The sequence below is a fragment of the Pygoscelis adeliae genome, unplaced genomic scaffold (genome assembly GCF_000699105.1).
Source record: "Pygoscelis adeliae isolate BGI_AS28 unplaced genomic scaffold, ASM69910v1 Scaffold98, whole genome shotgun sequence".
In the NCBI taxonomy this organism is placed as follows: Eukaryota; Metazoa; Chordata; class Aves; order Sphenisciformes; family Spheniscidae; genus Pygoscelis; species Pygoscelis adeliae.
In genome coordinates, this window is record NW_008825547.1 from 3,039,677 (window position 1) to 3,054,320 (window position 14,644).

General features: G+C 34.3%; 1 protein-coding gene across 1 annotated transcript in view; it reads right to left on the reverse strand.

Moving 5' to 3' along the window:
• Positions 1 to 14,644, reverse strand: part of RB1CC1 (RB1-inducible coiled-coil 1) — an 82,410-nt gene that overhangs the window by 1,228 nt on the left and 66,538 nt on the right. Inside the window, exons 17-23 of the mRNA XM_009332052.1 lie at positions 13,912 to 14,020; positions 13,551 to 13,791; positions 9,753 to 9,804; positions 8,364 to 8,411; positions 5,082 to 5,140; positions 3,118 to 3,254; positions 106 to 176 (exon numbers count right to left, since the gene is read on the reverse strand). Coding sequence (XP_009330327.1) covers positions 106 to 176; positions 3,118 to 3,254; positions 5,082 to 5,140; positions 8,364 to 8,411; positions 9,753 to 9,804; positions 13,551 to 13,791; positions 13,912 to 14,020 — 717 coding nt within the window. The remainder of the gene's footprint in view (positions 1 to 105; positions 177 to 3,117; positions 3,255 to 5,081; positions 5,141 to 8,363; positions 8,412 to 9,752; positions 9,805 to 13,550; positions 13,792 to 13,911; positions 14,021 to 14,644) is intronic.

Here is a 14,644-nt window from a genome sequence, read left to right on the forward strand (position 1 = left end):
CATCTCACTTATACAGAGAGTACTTTTCACAATTCTTACAAACATTAAATCCAATTGTCTTCTCTATTAATTTTGTCAGATGATTTTCCATTCCTATTTCCTTACCTTTTTTGCCTGGCAATATTCCTTTTCCATCACTTTTCCTAGCACCCAAGGTCTCCTAGATGCACCTGAAGCTAAAGAGACAATATTTTTATTATTTTGGATAATCAACTACAGGTAACAGGATATTACATTCAATATGGTTAAAGGTTATTTGAGAGCAGAAATTCTTCAAAAAAAACCCCCTTTTTAATAAATTAACAAAATTAAACAAGTTCAGACGTCAAGACAGGTCACTGGCATTTTCAAACAAAAAAATTGATTTTTCAGTTTAAATTTTGTTTTAAAGTTAACATTAGAAAAGACAAAAGCAAATCAAAACTGAAATTCATTTAATGATTCAAAATTATTCTAGTCAACCCAGCTTGACCTTTTGGTCTGATTTAAGGTGAGAATTTCTTGAAGTATTTCAAAGGTTAGAAAGTCTTCTGTACTCAGATATTATTATTGCCCTTACTGAAACATTTGATGATTATTTTTCTGTATTAGTGATGGAAATTAGTTACTCATAAATGATAATTTTAAAGCCCTGCAAGTCTGCTAGTTTTGACTGCAGTCTTTGAAAGTACCCGATACTGTTCAGAAAGGAGAAAAAGTGAAAAACCTCATTAATACAACACTGACAGGTCAAAAGAGCAACAAAATGGGCATAAATACATCTTCAGCTTGTATCCTTTTCTGTAACAGTAAGGAAACGCATATTTGCCTTGTGTTCCAAGAAATTATATCCATTTTACTTGCTTTGCTCTTTTCTAACTATCACTAATCATGACATGAAGAACACGTCAAAACAGACGGAAGGAACAGCTCACATATGCTCTGCATAATACTAACATCAATGCTTTTCTAAGCATGACTATGTATGAGATACTGTATCTAGCGACTACGACAGGAGTCACTCAAGAACCAGAGTTTGAAATTTTAATCTTACCCTTCACAATTAATCTTACTATTGATAATGGAGCAGATTCTGTTCTACTCCACACTCCTACAAATCAGTGCAAGGTATTCATACCTGGCCTGAATGCTCTACAACTAACTTAAGTTTTTTTGAATTTCCTTGGCTGACAGACTTAATTGATCTAGCAAAGATAGTGAGAAAGATGCAGGGTTTTTTTCCTTAGATTTGCAAATGAAAACTTCCATATTCCAAAGATAAGGGACAACACAGAAACCATGCAGTCCTCAAAAAATTTCAGTGTTGTCATAGCATTCAACATGGTGTTAATGTAGGTAGAGACAACCTACAACAGCCTAAATCCCTGACACTTAATCCTGTAGGTGAATCTACACAGGATCATTAACTCAATATGTACATGTTAGTACAAAAGGTCAGATTTAGATGCAACATTTTGTCAGCCCTTAAAACAATTTGCAGCACCTAGGTCCACACCAATTTTAATCTGTCACAAATAATACTAGTGTTCAGAGTTTCATTTTCCCCACTTCCCTGATGCAGAAATAGAATCAAGACATGGTTTCCTCAAGTACTGAGCTAGAGAGAAATGCGTTCCTAAAGCAAATGGTAAGTCTTCGTGTTTGTTTTATGTGCAGTTTTCTCAAATTTGAGACTAACTCTGGTTAGCAAGTGGTAAGGAATGGCGCAAGCCAAGTCCATTTGAAAACAGATAGGTCAATGAATTGTGTACTCAGAGTAATATACAAACCAACACATCTTTTACCTTATATATGTAAACCAACAGTAAGAAAATAAATCATATACCCCATAGTTATGTATGCACTACTAATGCCATAGTTCAGAATGTATCACATCTATAAGTAAGATAGGAGTTCTTCCTGTATGTTTCATGGAACACATATGGGACAGATTCTTCAGCAGTCTCAGAATGCAGTTAGAGCTTGGTGGTCTTCTGGAGACTACACAATTATTTCAGAGCTATCATCTTTCATCATAACTGAAATCTACAATGAGTCTGCTCATTGGGAATAAGTTGACAGCTGCTGACATGCAATAACATACAGAAACTGACTGATAAATTAGAAGGAATACAAAGTGTTCTTAGACATTTCTGCAACAAAGTTGGGAACACAGGTGGGTTTGCAAAAAATACTAGGTGTGACAGTCTAAAGACGTTTACATGAATCTAATGTAGCACATAGTTTAATGCAAAGCATTGTTATTATTCCTCATTTAAAAAAGAGTAATACTTCAGTTTAACTAAATTTTCATAGCTGCCAAAACCAGCCAACAAACAACATGAAGATTTAAGGAAGTAAGTAAGCAAATGTGCCATCAACCTGAACACAAGCAAAACATACAGAAACCGTCCTCTGAAAACTTATAAGCCCTACTAAACACCATTTAAATTGGATGGAAAAACTTGATCAGCAAAAACATTGCTTCCAAATCCCCATCTACTGTGGTCTACACTTTGTTATTTCAGACGTGTATTTGGGTTAATAAATTCCAGTCACTTTGAGAAGATGAGCTATTGAGAGAAAAAATTTTATCCAAAGACAATCTTCAAAGAACATCATAAAATTGGATATTAAAAAATAAGAACAGAGCATGCAGTTTTGACAGAAATGTTACCTTGACTTTTGTATTTACTTTCCTCATCAAAAAACATAAATCTACATAAAAATAAGCCTGAGACCTACACAATTATACATTACTATTCATGCTACTGAATAGCTAAGCAGCCCAATGGGAGTTTTCCCCATAGATATGTTAACATACTCTGTGTATGTACAAAATCGGCATTTGCTCACTCTCTCCTTTTTTTTTTTTTACAGCTTACTTTGAAGATGCAGATATTTTTCCCTATCTTTCCAAGATATTAACATCTATATAAATTTTTGATTTAATGTTCTGCCTTGAAAAATGTTTAGCATCAAAACAAATAGCAAAAGCTACAAAGATAGCTGACAGCTATCTATATTACATGCTTCTCATATTTACCACATAATATTTATAAAATCACTTACTCAGTGTTAGAAAGTTGAGTGTTATTTGTAGGAGGAGATAATAATTGGAAGTAATCTGACACTTACCACACTCACCTGGTTTGAGATCCAGTGCAGCAAGAGATTCTGAGTGCAAGAAATACAAGGTTGGACTAACAGTAAACAATACATAGTTGTCATGCCTTTCGTCCAAGATAATGAGAACCAAATCGCCAACCTGAAAACTGGGGCGGGGGGGGAGGGGGAAAAAAATAATCAAGGAACTTCACTAAAAGAAGCATAGAAGCTTAAAACTACATTTATTACACTACAATTTTTTCCCAAGTATTGCACAGACTGAAACTTAGTTGAACAGCAGCACAGACATTTCTACTTGTTATGCCAACTCATATACATTTTATATTTGCTGAAGTCAACAAAACATTCTACCTTTTAAAGTTTTTGAAATGTTTTTCTACATCCATCAGCTCAAATTATTTTTGTTTTCAAAAGAACTGACAGTTTTGCTTTAAAATATAAACAGAAGTACCTAATAAAATACTAATGTTTCAATTCTATATTATTTTTATCCAGCAATACTTATGGTAATGATCACTGTACCCATGTTTACAAACACTCTTTTGATGTTTTAAACTGAAGTCAATTTGAACACAGAAAAAATACAGCAAAACATTTAAGTAGCTATTCAATCTTAGAAGTTTAAGCACACAGGACAAAGAAGGGATGAAGTGTTTATCTTTGATCAAAGGGTTAAAAGCAAAAGAAACACTGTGGTGACTTGACACAAGAAGTTTCAAAAATCTTTTCTTCCTGACATCAGTATACATTCCTAACACAAGAACCCACCAAGTTCTCATGCAAAGTTTCAGTAACAGAATTCAGAGAACTTTCTGTCTTCAACTTCTGTTTCACAGTGGAATTGCACTGGAAGTAAATTATTTATCCATTAATGAAATCAAGTCTAAAATAGCTACAAATTAAGTCTTACACCATGAGAGGGCTCTAAGAATAAATAGTACTACTACTCTGGGGATGGGGGAGGAAGTGGCAGAGAAAGGGGAAAACTCTTCTCCATAAAAGGAGATCACAGATACATAGTCAGAGATAAACAGGTAAATCTAGAGAGAAATTTAGCTCATCATCTTTAAAGTTCTCTTTCAGATTAAATAAACAATACGCCAGGCTTTTCTGCCTGGACTTACTATGATGACAGACTATACTGACTTAGATAAAGACATCTCTACTGGACAGATGAATTCTTCTTTCATGACATTTTCCTCAAAGACTACCAAGAGAGTTGCCAGAATATTCAGATGCTCACAGGAAAAGCTGATTCTGCACATACTGACCTTGTTACAATAAAAATGCAATTTGGTGTAATTCAGAAAACAGTAAAGGAATACTCTTTGTTGGTTTTCTTTCCAAGAAGCTTTTTTTATATTACTCAGTTAATATCAGACTGAAATTACTTGGGAACAGTTGTCTGTAGCTTTCACACTTTGCAAGAATTAATACTTCTTTTTCCAGGAACAATTCTACATGCAGCTGCTAACAGATTGATAATATCAAACAAAATATTCGAGTTAATTTCATTTCATTCTGTCAAGGTAAGCCAAAAATTTTGAAGACTTCATGAAGGTAAAACTTCTTTTGAAATATAATGAAGCACTGTGCATATTCAGGGTGAACAGGATTCGTTCCACTTTTTCTTAGCATGATTTCAAGAAGGTTACAGTTAAACAAAAAGTAATCTAAAAGAAAACTCTGGGAGGATTCTAGAAATCCCATGAGGTATTATCCTTATGAACCGTGTAAAGAAAGGCACAGAATTCAGGAAAGCCACTGACATACAGAATTCAGAAAGGCCTTTTTTTGTTTAAAAAAATTTATGCCCAACTGGGATGGTTCAATAACTGATGGCTAAACTATAGAGATGACCTATGTATCTTTTCACCACAGAACAAGAAAAGAACAACTATGATATTCTTTAACTACGTACTTATTATTGAAGGTATATCCATCTGTTTATATGAAAATTAACATGTACTTACTCTCTAATTGCTATTTTTTCAGAATGTCTTGAAGATACTGATGACATGCTCTGAGACATCTATAAAAAAGAGAAAAGCTATAAAGTATTGGCAAGCTATGATGAAATGTACGTTGCAGGTAACAATATGGTTAAGATAAATAATTTATTATTGATTGAAAACAGTGTCTATTCTTGCAGATCTTATATTCAGGCAAGAAAACAGCATACCTTTCTGTCATCCTGTTCTGTAGCAGGTTTGGTTGGTGTGTGTTTGTGATTTTGATTTGGTTTTGGTTTTGGTGTTTGTTGTTTTTTTTTAATAGCTACCTTTGATTACGAAATTTCTTACATAACTGACTTCTCCCTCATTATTTAAAACTGAGAAGTGCTTTCCAGATCAGTGCCAGTGAAGATTTGTTCTGAGCCTACACACGACCTATGATATAGCTGTGCACTCTAACACAAAAGCCACTGGCATTCTAAAAAAAGGCTGAAGGTAAAACACTGGAGGTTAAACATGTTTATTGCAATTAAACTCTGGGTGTTGAACTTGATATGGTCTCTCAGTTTTACTAAGGACTGTCACATAATCTAAAGTTTACTGTAATAGACAGAGCAGCACTCCCTGGAAAAAACTGGAGTCAAATTTACTAAGACCAAACAAAGGCTCAACTATGTAAGGTTTTGGACATAATTCTTACCTCCTATATGCATGATATTTACCTTTAAATCTGTTTAAATTAATACTGTCACATGAACCAACTTCAATAGGATAACCTAGATCTAAAAATGAGTAAGTGTACATACACTTTCTACCCTAACTGTGCTAATAAGAAATGAAAACGGGTAATGCTACTTTGTATCTACAAAGGGATATGTAACCCACATACAGGCAAGTAGACAGAGAAGCTGATCTGATGTAAATGCATACATTTCACTACCCTTTGGTAACCTCCTTATGGAAGACAATTCATAATTGCCCTGTAGAAACTCTGATTAAAGGTCTTGCAGTTTTTCCATAGGTTCCTACTTCCTGGACCATTTATACATGCTATTCAAATCTAGATTACTCATACTTCAAGTTTAGCACATGATTTTTCAGCTGTAACTCAAATATTGTTACCTACAGCATACTTCCCATCGTCAGTCTTCCCCCCCCTTCCCCAGAAACAGTATCAGCCTGTCTTAATATGAGCTTGAAGCCTATTCACTGCTCGCTTTCTTCATTTCTTCAAAGAATGAGTCCAAACTGAATACAGTACAGCACAAAAAGCTCTCAACTTCTGATGACACTTTCAGCAGTTTTCTTTATGGACTCCAACTTCAGATCAATTATTTTGTTTGTTAGAGACTACATTTCTTTGACTTACTCACATTGTACTTTTCTTTCTTGAAAAAGTTGCAGCTAACATGAAAGTTGTCAAATGCATATAATTTTCTCAGATTGTTCGCTAAAGTGTTTGACAGTTCTCTTCAGATGTTAAGACCGAAGTTTTTCTTACTGTTTTCTAAAACTGGAATAAGTGTTAAATTAAGATGCAAACTAGCTTGATTTCTGTATTTTTCAGGAATTTCTAACTTTAAGAAAAGCAGAACAAATTAGAATGTTAAGAATATTTCCATTAAAACTCAGTAAAGACTATTTTATGACTAGAGTTCTAATAGCCTTTAAACAGAAAAAAGGTTCCCTTTCTCAGTAATTTATATAAAGTAACAAAAATCCTGTCATAACATCCCTCATATTAAAAGGAGCTCCTTTTTATCTTTTATTGCTTGCAGAGGTAACCCACAAGTTTTGCTGCAAAAGTCAGTGACCTGAAAAGATTTTCTTTTATTGCGCAGAACCCCTTCTGGGTTCCTTATCTGAAGTAGCTGGATAGAAATAAATACTGGTATTTAAGTGTTGATGTACATTTCTGTTTTAGAAGGGGGGGGACGACAAAGGAGGATGACGAGATAAGAAATAAAAAGTTTATTTTATCTATGAAATACCAATTTATAAGTAAGAAATTGAAAAGATATTAAGTTCCTATGCCCATTTAGAAACCAATTTTGAATTGCTTTAGACACCAATGACCTGCTAATTCCTCCTACGTGGCTTGGTATTCATCATAACAACAAAAAAGAATTTTGTATTTGTCTTGTATAATGCTGGGTTTTCTTCATTTTACTCTGAGATGACAAGAGATTAAGAGTTTAATTCAGGAAATCTACAGTGAGGTTTGGAAGACTGTTCAGTGTGTTCACGTTTTATTGTAAAAACTACACTGAAATACCTTTTGTGCACTTCACTGGCATTCAGAAGAAAAAAAAAAATCCTCTTTTATAGAGTATGCTTTTAGATGTTTTGCAATCCTTTCTTATGCCCTGCACTAGCAGGGTTATTATGGAGAGGTTTTATTGTGGAAGGGAAAGTGTTTAGAAAAAAACAGCAATTTTATACCTGAATATGTAGCAGGAGTAAATTATATAGTAAATTTCAATCCTATCCCAGACAGAAAAACGGCAGCTCCTACTGGAGAAACTCAAACACTTTTGCTATGAAATGTAACTTGCAACTACACAGATAGCGGTTCCTACCAAACTCCTAGATACCATCTGTCACTTAAAGAAAGTGAGATCTCCATGGCCAATCCAACCAATGACCTACTGAAGGACATGTCTATTTCCCATACACAGTAATTTTTTTAAGACTTAAGGTCAAGACCTGCTAGCAAGGATAAACTGTGGCTAAATAAAAGGAGAAGGATTCATAGCACAGGAATCAAGGGAACTCTGTCACTGTATTCTTTTTACTTCCACAGGCATTAACTATTATTTGAGTGTTTAAGACCATGGCTGTTTATATTTCTGGTTGCTACGCAGAATTAACATTTCACACCCTAAAAAAAAGACAGGTGCAATTTTCTAAAAACAATCTCTAAGTTATTGCTAACACTTCTCATTATGCTTAATGTGCAGGCATACCTACATTCCTGTAAACTGTAAGCCTTCAATCTACTGTTGTTGAAAAACTGAGCCATGGCACCACTGAAACTAACTCCCCCTAACCCAAGCCTGGACAGTCTGTGTTCTTTGGGAAGAAGTCTCTCTCTCCAGTCCTGTGAATCTTTTCCATGAGAAGACTGTTAACCTTTCAGAGTTACCTCAACTTAACAGGTTACCTATTTGCCACTTGCCTTAACACTTAAAACATTTTTGAAGTTAATAAAACACATTTTTAGATTTTAAGAAACTTAACATTTGTAAGCTTTTCTTATTTTTCCATGACATTTAAAACACGCATTGCACAAATACTTACCAATCTTTGATTTAATCTCTTATTTTCCTCTTCTTTCAACTGCAAAGTCTGAAAGAAAATCTTATCTGATTAACTAATTAATACACCTTATAAAGTATAAACATTTTGAAAAGTTTTAATATGACCAGAGCCAGACTACTTATAGAATATACGTATTTACTACAGCTTTCAGTTTTAAAACAGTATCAAAACATCTTTTGAACAAGGACATGTAAAAAAAATTTGAAGTCTAGCAATTGCCACAGTGCTACAAAACCCACTGCTAAGCTATGCTTATCTCCGTACTCATCCTTCTCCTTAAGTTAGGAAGACATTTCACTGATAGAACAGCAAAAGAAATGTAATATATTACGCTATTTTATAGCTTCTACCCATGACAAATCCTTTCTAAGCACATGGCAGAATAAAGCATGTAAGTGCTCCTAGTCAGAAACATCCAGCCACAGTGCCACAATCCATTAACAGCAAACAGTCATGTTTTCTAACTGATCACAGGTTTTAGTCTAAGTGATCCTAGAAAGCTGAAGACACTTTTTTTTTTTTTTTAAGGTCAACTTTGAAGAGGCAAGAAAAAGATAACTGGAACGGAGTTAGATATGACTGGATAGTTAAAAATTACCAGACTTTGAAAGATACCAGTGTAACTACTAAGGGTTAATCTAGCCTTTTACCAAGAATAACAACTTTTATTTCATCAAAAAGGTTCAATTGCTCAGTGTACACTGAAAGCTATGCTCAAAATAAAAGTTGTAATAAGTGCAAATTTAAGGTATGTATTTGGGAGAAGCAGGGGGGATGAGGTATAAACTTAAAATTCTAGCCTGTAGGAGCATGACAATAACTTCAGAAAATTGCAATTTTAAGCACATTCATAACAAGTGTTATTTCACTCTTTACAGAAGCAATATTGTCAAGATTATAATGCATCCCAGGTAGAATTAAAACTATCTAAGTAGTAGCAGCCTAAGAAGAGAAATTACCCATTTCCAAGAGAAACAGGTAAATCAATCTTAATTCCTGTCCAGCTGCTTTGGATGCCTTAATTTGAAAAAGTAATCAAAACTTTTTTTGCTACAGAAATTCCCTAGATCAATGACCTGTCACTCCTAAGAAGAAATATTACGCCTGACTCATTTATACTGAAGCCCACATAGACAGAATAAACAAACTTTAAGGTAGGCCAAGTGTAAGTATGAAGTATTAATACTTATTTGGAATTACTTCAATGAATTATACTGATCCGAAACGAGTACAATGAAAAACCATTCCCTGGAATGTTATTATAAGCCTTGCAGATTGCATCAGAGTATATAACTGACCACAGCGTAACTTCACACATATGTATTTGTAAGTACTTAGTTGTAACGCTTAACCTCACAATCTACTCACTCTTTCTAACAACATTATCCTCTGTTTTTCTTCAGACATATGGACATTTTCACTAAAAGAGAAAGAAGAAAATGGATAGGTTAAGTGAAATTTTTTTTTCATGATCACAAATCATCTTTCCCACCCCGCCCCATCTTCACTCAGTGATGAGTGCCATGTATTTACTAGCACAGAAGGAACAGCACAGAGAGATACCTTAAGAATCATCATCGACATTTCTGGCAGAAGGTTTTTGGGGATTTTTTTTTTTTTTTCTTCTTTTAAAGCCAAGGAGCTTCTTTGTTGCAACAAGTCAATAAGTTTTCAGTCACTGATTAGTTTATAAATTTACATGGGGCCATTTCTGCATATTTTGCATTATTTTCAAAACATCAGGATGCAAGATACAGTTCCAAATGCTTTGGCAGTTAACCCCTGATATTGCAGTTCAGCTCTACAATATCATATTTTCCTAATCTTTCTAGTTTAAAGGCTCTGTGCCCCGGGACTCTCTGGTAGACAGACACTAATGTGAACTTGTTAATTGTCTCTGTTTATCTGCGAGATAAACTGAGCGCTGGGGCACGATAAGATAATGCTAACATCCTAATAAGAAATTTCCTAAGAGCACAGAGAGTAATTCCTAATACAATTTAAAAATGTATTTTTAAAGGCAGGTTAATAGGGAAGAAACAATGTATTTTTTAGCCCAAACTGATTTGGTTGGGAAAAGAAAATGGACAAGTTTTTTGACATATAGGCCATTCATCCAGTCTGACAAAACATGCTATAAATCTAAGCAAAACATGCTATAAATCTAAGCAAAATGCCACATAGTACATTGAGCCAAATTTTTTTGTTCCCAGGCTTATCTTTTCAAGTTTTTTTTGTAAACCTGACTTGAGAGTTCAGGACCGAACAATTACTGTAAGAAATAGCTCTCCTTCTAAAGATAGGGTATTTAAGTGTTTTATTGATTATCAGTACAAGTTCAGTTTGGTAAGCAACAACTGTTTTCATCCTTGCTTCCACAAAGTTATTTAGTGCACTGGGTATATTATTCTGGGTTAGGCAGCATCAGTTGTGATGGGCACAGATTAAAGTGAATGTAAGTATATGTAAGAACTCTGCTTTTGCTTCTCTAGCAAAACCTCATTCCACTTCTGTGTTTCCCAGTCAGGTTCATTACTTCTGTGAGAAGTAAGTAGAAGTCTGGGATTGTTCAAAAAGCTAGGGGCACAAAAGTGAGAAAATGCACAGGTTGCAATTGCTTAATGATCTTCCACAAAGATTCTAGGTAAAGGGGTAGCAACCAGGAGCTTACAGTTATTCTGCTTTCCTTTCAAAAACAGTAACAATTTGCAAACTGTATCAAGTGGGTGATTCAAAGATGCAGCCAATTTCTTCAGGTAAGCGTTCTTAATGAGCAAAAAGAAACCTTTAATCATATTAAGGATATAATGAAATTAATCTGGAAGTCTAAGCTTTTTTCATGCAAATGAATACAACAAACATTACGCTGTACAGTTCTGAAGCATAAATCACGACATATATTTCGAGAAACCTCAGAAATAAGAGGGAAATAAGAGCATACGAACTTTTGTTTTATTTTAAATAAGGTCACAAGATCTGTCTTCCCAAAACATCTCATTGCACTGAGGTAACTAGAACAAAGCAGGCTTGCTGTTTATTCAGGATAACATGACACAGCCTGTGATATTTATCAACTTTACAGATGAGAAATTCTATGGGAGGATTAGGAGCAGAGAGGAAATCTGACAATGCAATCATAACTGAGGTATTAAAAGTCTATTAAAAAACTACTGCAGGTGTAAAAGCGTAAAAGAAAACATTTTGTGTGACTGATAATATTTAGAAGTGCCTTCCAGTTCAAATCCAAATTTCCTTAGACACCTCAGACATGGTAGAGAAGGATCTTAAAATGAGTATTCCTAGTATAAGAGAATTAAAGAAATGCAATCTTCCACCATGAGGAGGTAGAAAGTGTTCGCATGAAAAACAGTTCTCATTTATTGGTAAAAAATACTAAATGTTGACTATTTCAGTTTTCTTAGGCTGCTATAGCAGAAACATACTCATACTGTAGATTTTTTCATTTTTCTGGTTTTCCCCAGTTTCTATATGGAGTTAAAAAAAAACACAATTGGAATGCCCTGGACAAAACTTCTTCACCCTTTTTTTCTGAATTCTCTCCCAGTAATCTACTCTGAATGGATTCTTATACTGCATTGACCATGATAATAGCTGAGTATCTTCTAGCAATGAGCCCTATTTTAATGCACACATATCACGTGCTATTCATTTTGTCTTATTCTAGTCAGAAAGTACATGTAATAGAATGTGCTCATTTTAGTATAGAATTTTTAAGCCTAACATTCTACATTTGTTAAGAGACATTTACAAAAATTGTTAAGAAAATTGAAAAAAAAATTAGGATTTTTGCATGCATCATCATAACCCCTTCTCTTGGAGCATCAGACAGTCTTTACTATTCAAAAACCTTTACAAAATTACTTTAGGTACATTTAAAGTAAGAATCAAGGCTCTGAACTTGATGTACATTTTCATGGAAGTCAGTATTGAAAAAACAGAAAATATATTTGCAGTAGCCTGGATTCCTGACAACAACCAGCAGGACAACTTTGTACCAGTCAGAATTATTTAAGTGTACATGACTTCATAGTCATGTACTGATACCAGATCACAGCCTACTAGCTTTACATGTAGACTCTTAACTTACTAGACAAGGCATTATATACCAATACCAAAGTATATTGCTATTGTAGGGCACCCAAAATAATATAGTGAAGTCGATGACTGCAACAAAACTCCTTAAGTTCCCTCTGATCTCTATAACCACCTCAGTATTTCAAGCATAGCTTCAGACACCTACCTGCAAACTAGCCCCTGCTTAATTAAACCTCCATACAAAAAGGGCGATAAACAGTTAAATGTGTATGATATCAACATAACGTTGTTTTAATCTGTTGTAAATCCAGATTAGCAACCAGATCCAAACACAGAACCACCAATTTTAAGTGAAAAGTGTAGTTCGAAGTACATAAGGTGCTTACCCTAGCTGCTTTCCTCAAGTAAGGGTTTAAACCATTGCAAAGTTTTTTCCCAGTCCCATCACCGCTTTCTAGTCAGTCAGCAGTACATCACAGCTGACCGTACTGATGATTCAGAGGTTATACAAACAAAGGGATGCTGAATACCTGTCCTTCTCTTCAATAATACAAAAATATCAATCCATCAAGGCCACTTAATCAGCCTCAGTCCCATTACTTGTTTGGAATCCTGAGGATACAGCCTAACTTCTACCAAACATACCTATCGCCCTTTCCCCTTTATCAAGGAATGTCATTATGCTATCTTACAGCAGACATGTACATGAACAATCAAAGGTTTTTTGTTTGTTTGTTTTTAAGTGAGAGCCAGCGTCTGTTCAAAAGATATGCCAATAACATGCAGCCACCCAGCTCATTCTAGGCCACTACTACAATTGTTCTTATCCCCTTTGACTTACATTTCACATACTTAGGTCTATTTTTTCATCTCATAAATGTGAAACTTGGCCCCACAATTAAGTTGCATACTTCTGTGTCATCAAAACCACACATTTCTGATGACTGTGACACCACAATTGTATGTGTACATTTAAAAGAATATTTTTAGCAAGAACATTAAAGGCAAGAGTGTTAAACATGCTCATTTGTACTCCACAACACTCAATAGCACACATTTAAAGAACGAGAGCATGCTTTGTGTATTTCTACTACAATGCCCTATACTTACTGCACAGCCATCATACTGGTTTCCATCGTAGAGTCCATTCTGCCTTCAGCTGCAATGTCAGAAACCAATCTGTCTGTGTCAGTGGGAATATCGGCTGCGCAGGCTCCACAAGCTTCTGAAGCTGCCACCGAGTAGGTTGATGGAGAAAAATTACTACTTCTTAGTTTATTAACTTCTTCTTCAAGCTTTTTCTTCTCTTCAAGTAAGCGAGCTCTATCTTCAGAAAGTGTTTCAATCAAATCTATGACAGAAGTAAATAAGAATTCTTTTAATAACCACAGCACTAAGGATCAAAACCAATCTGTAGTGAATGGAATTGTCCTATTAGAAAAGATGAATACTTTTTCAGAACTTTGCTTACCTTTGTCTTTTTCTTGCTGTTCTGTAAGCATTTTTAGTTTGTCACTAAGATCATTAATTATGTTTTCTTTTTTCATTTTCTCTCTTGCCAGAACAGTGTTAAAGTTGGTCTGAAAACAGAAAGACGTATTACTGAAATAAATGTACTGTATAAATGTAATGCAAAATACATCATTAGAACAAAAAAGTACAAAAGATATCACACATTTCAGTTTCCTAATTTATAATCAAACAAGGAATTAAACTTGTTTACATATTACTCTGGTGAAGAGGTAACATGTCTGTACATTTTATTTTGAGATTTCTCTGCAACAATTTTCTTTTTTTTAATTTTTATCCCGCTGGTTCCCCCAAGCCCAATATACACATGTAGTATAATCATAAAGAAATCATCATTAAAAATAATAATTTGTAAATTGTTGGGTTTTTTTAAACATCATGCTTTATATGCCAGTTAATGTCTGACAGTTGCATGTTTTATATTTAAAATAGTTACTTTAAGGATTAAAATGGTTATTAAGACAAAGCTGCACTACATCAAGATATGTTACATGTAATAAAAAAGAAAGCTTATTATTAATAAACTAGAATAATATACTAGAATCTGAATTAAAAATACATTTCAAGTCATGCATTAATTCCTCAGTGAGCAATTAATTAATGCAAAAGTCATACAGGAATCCTGGCTAATAGCTTGAATATCTGAACATAAAAGAGGCTACCATATCCTTCAG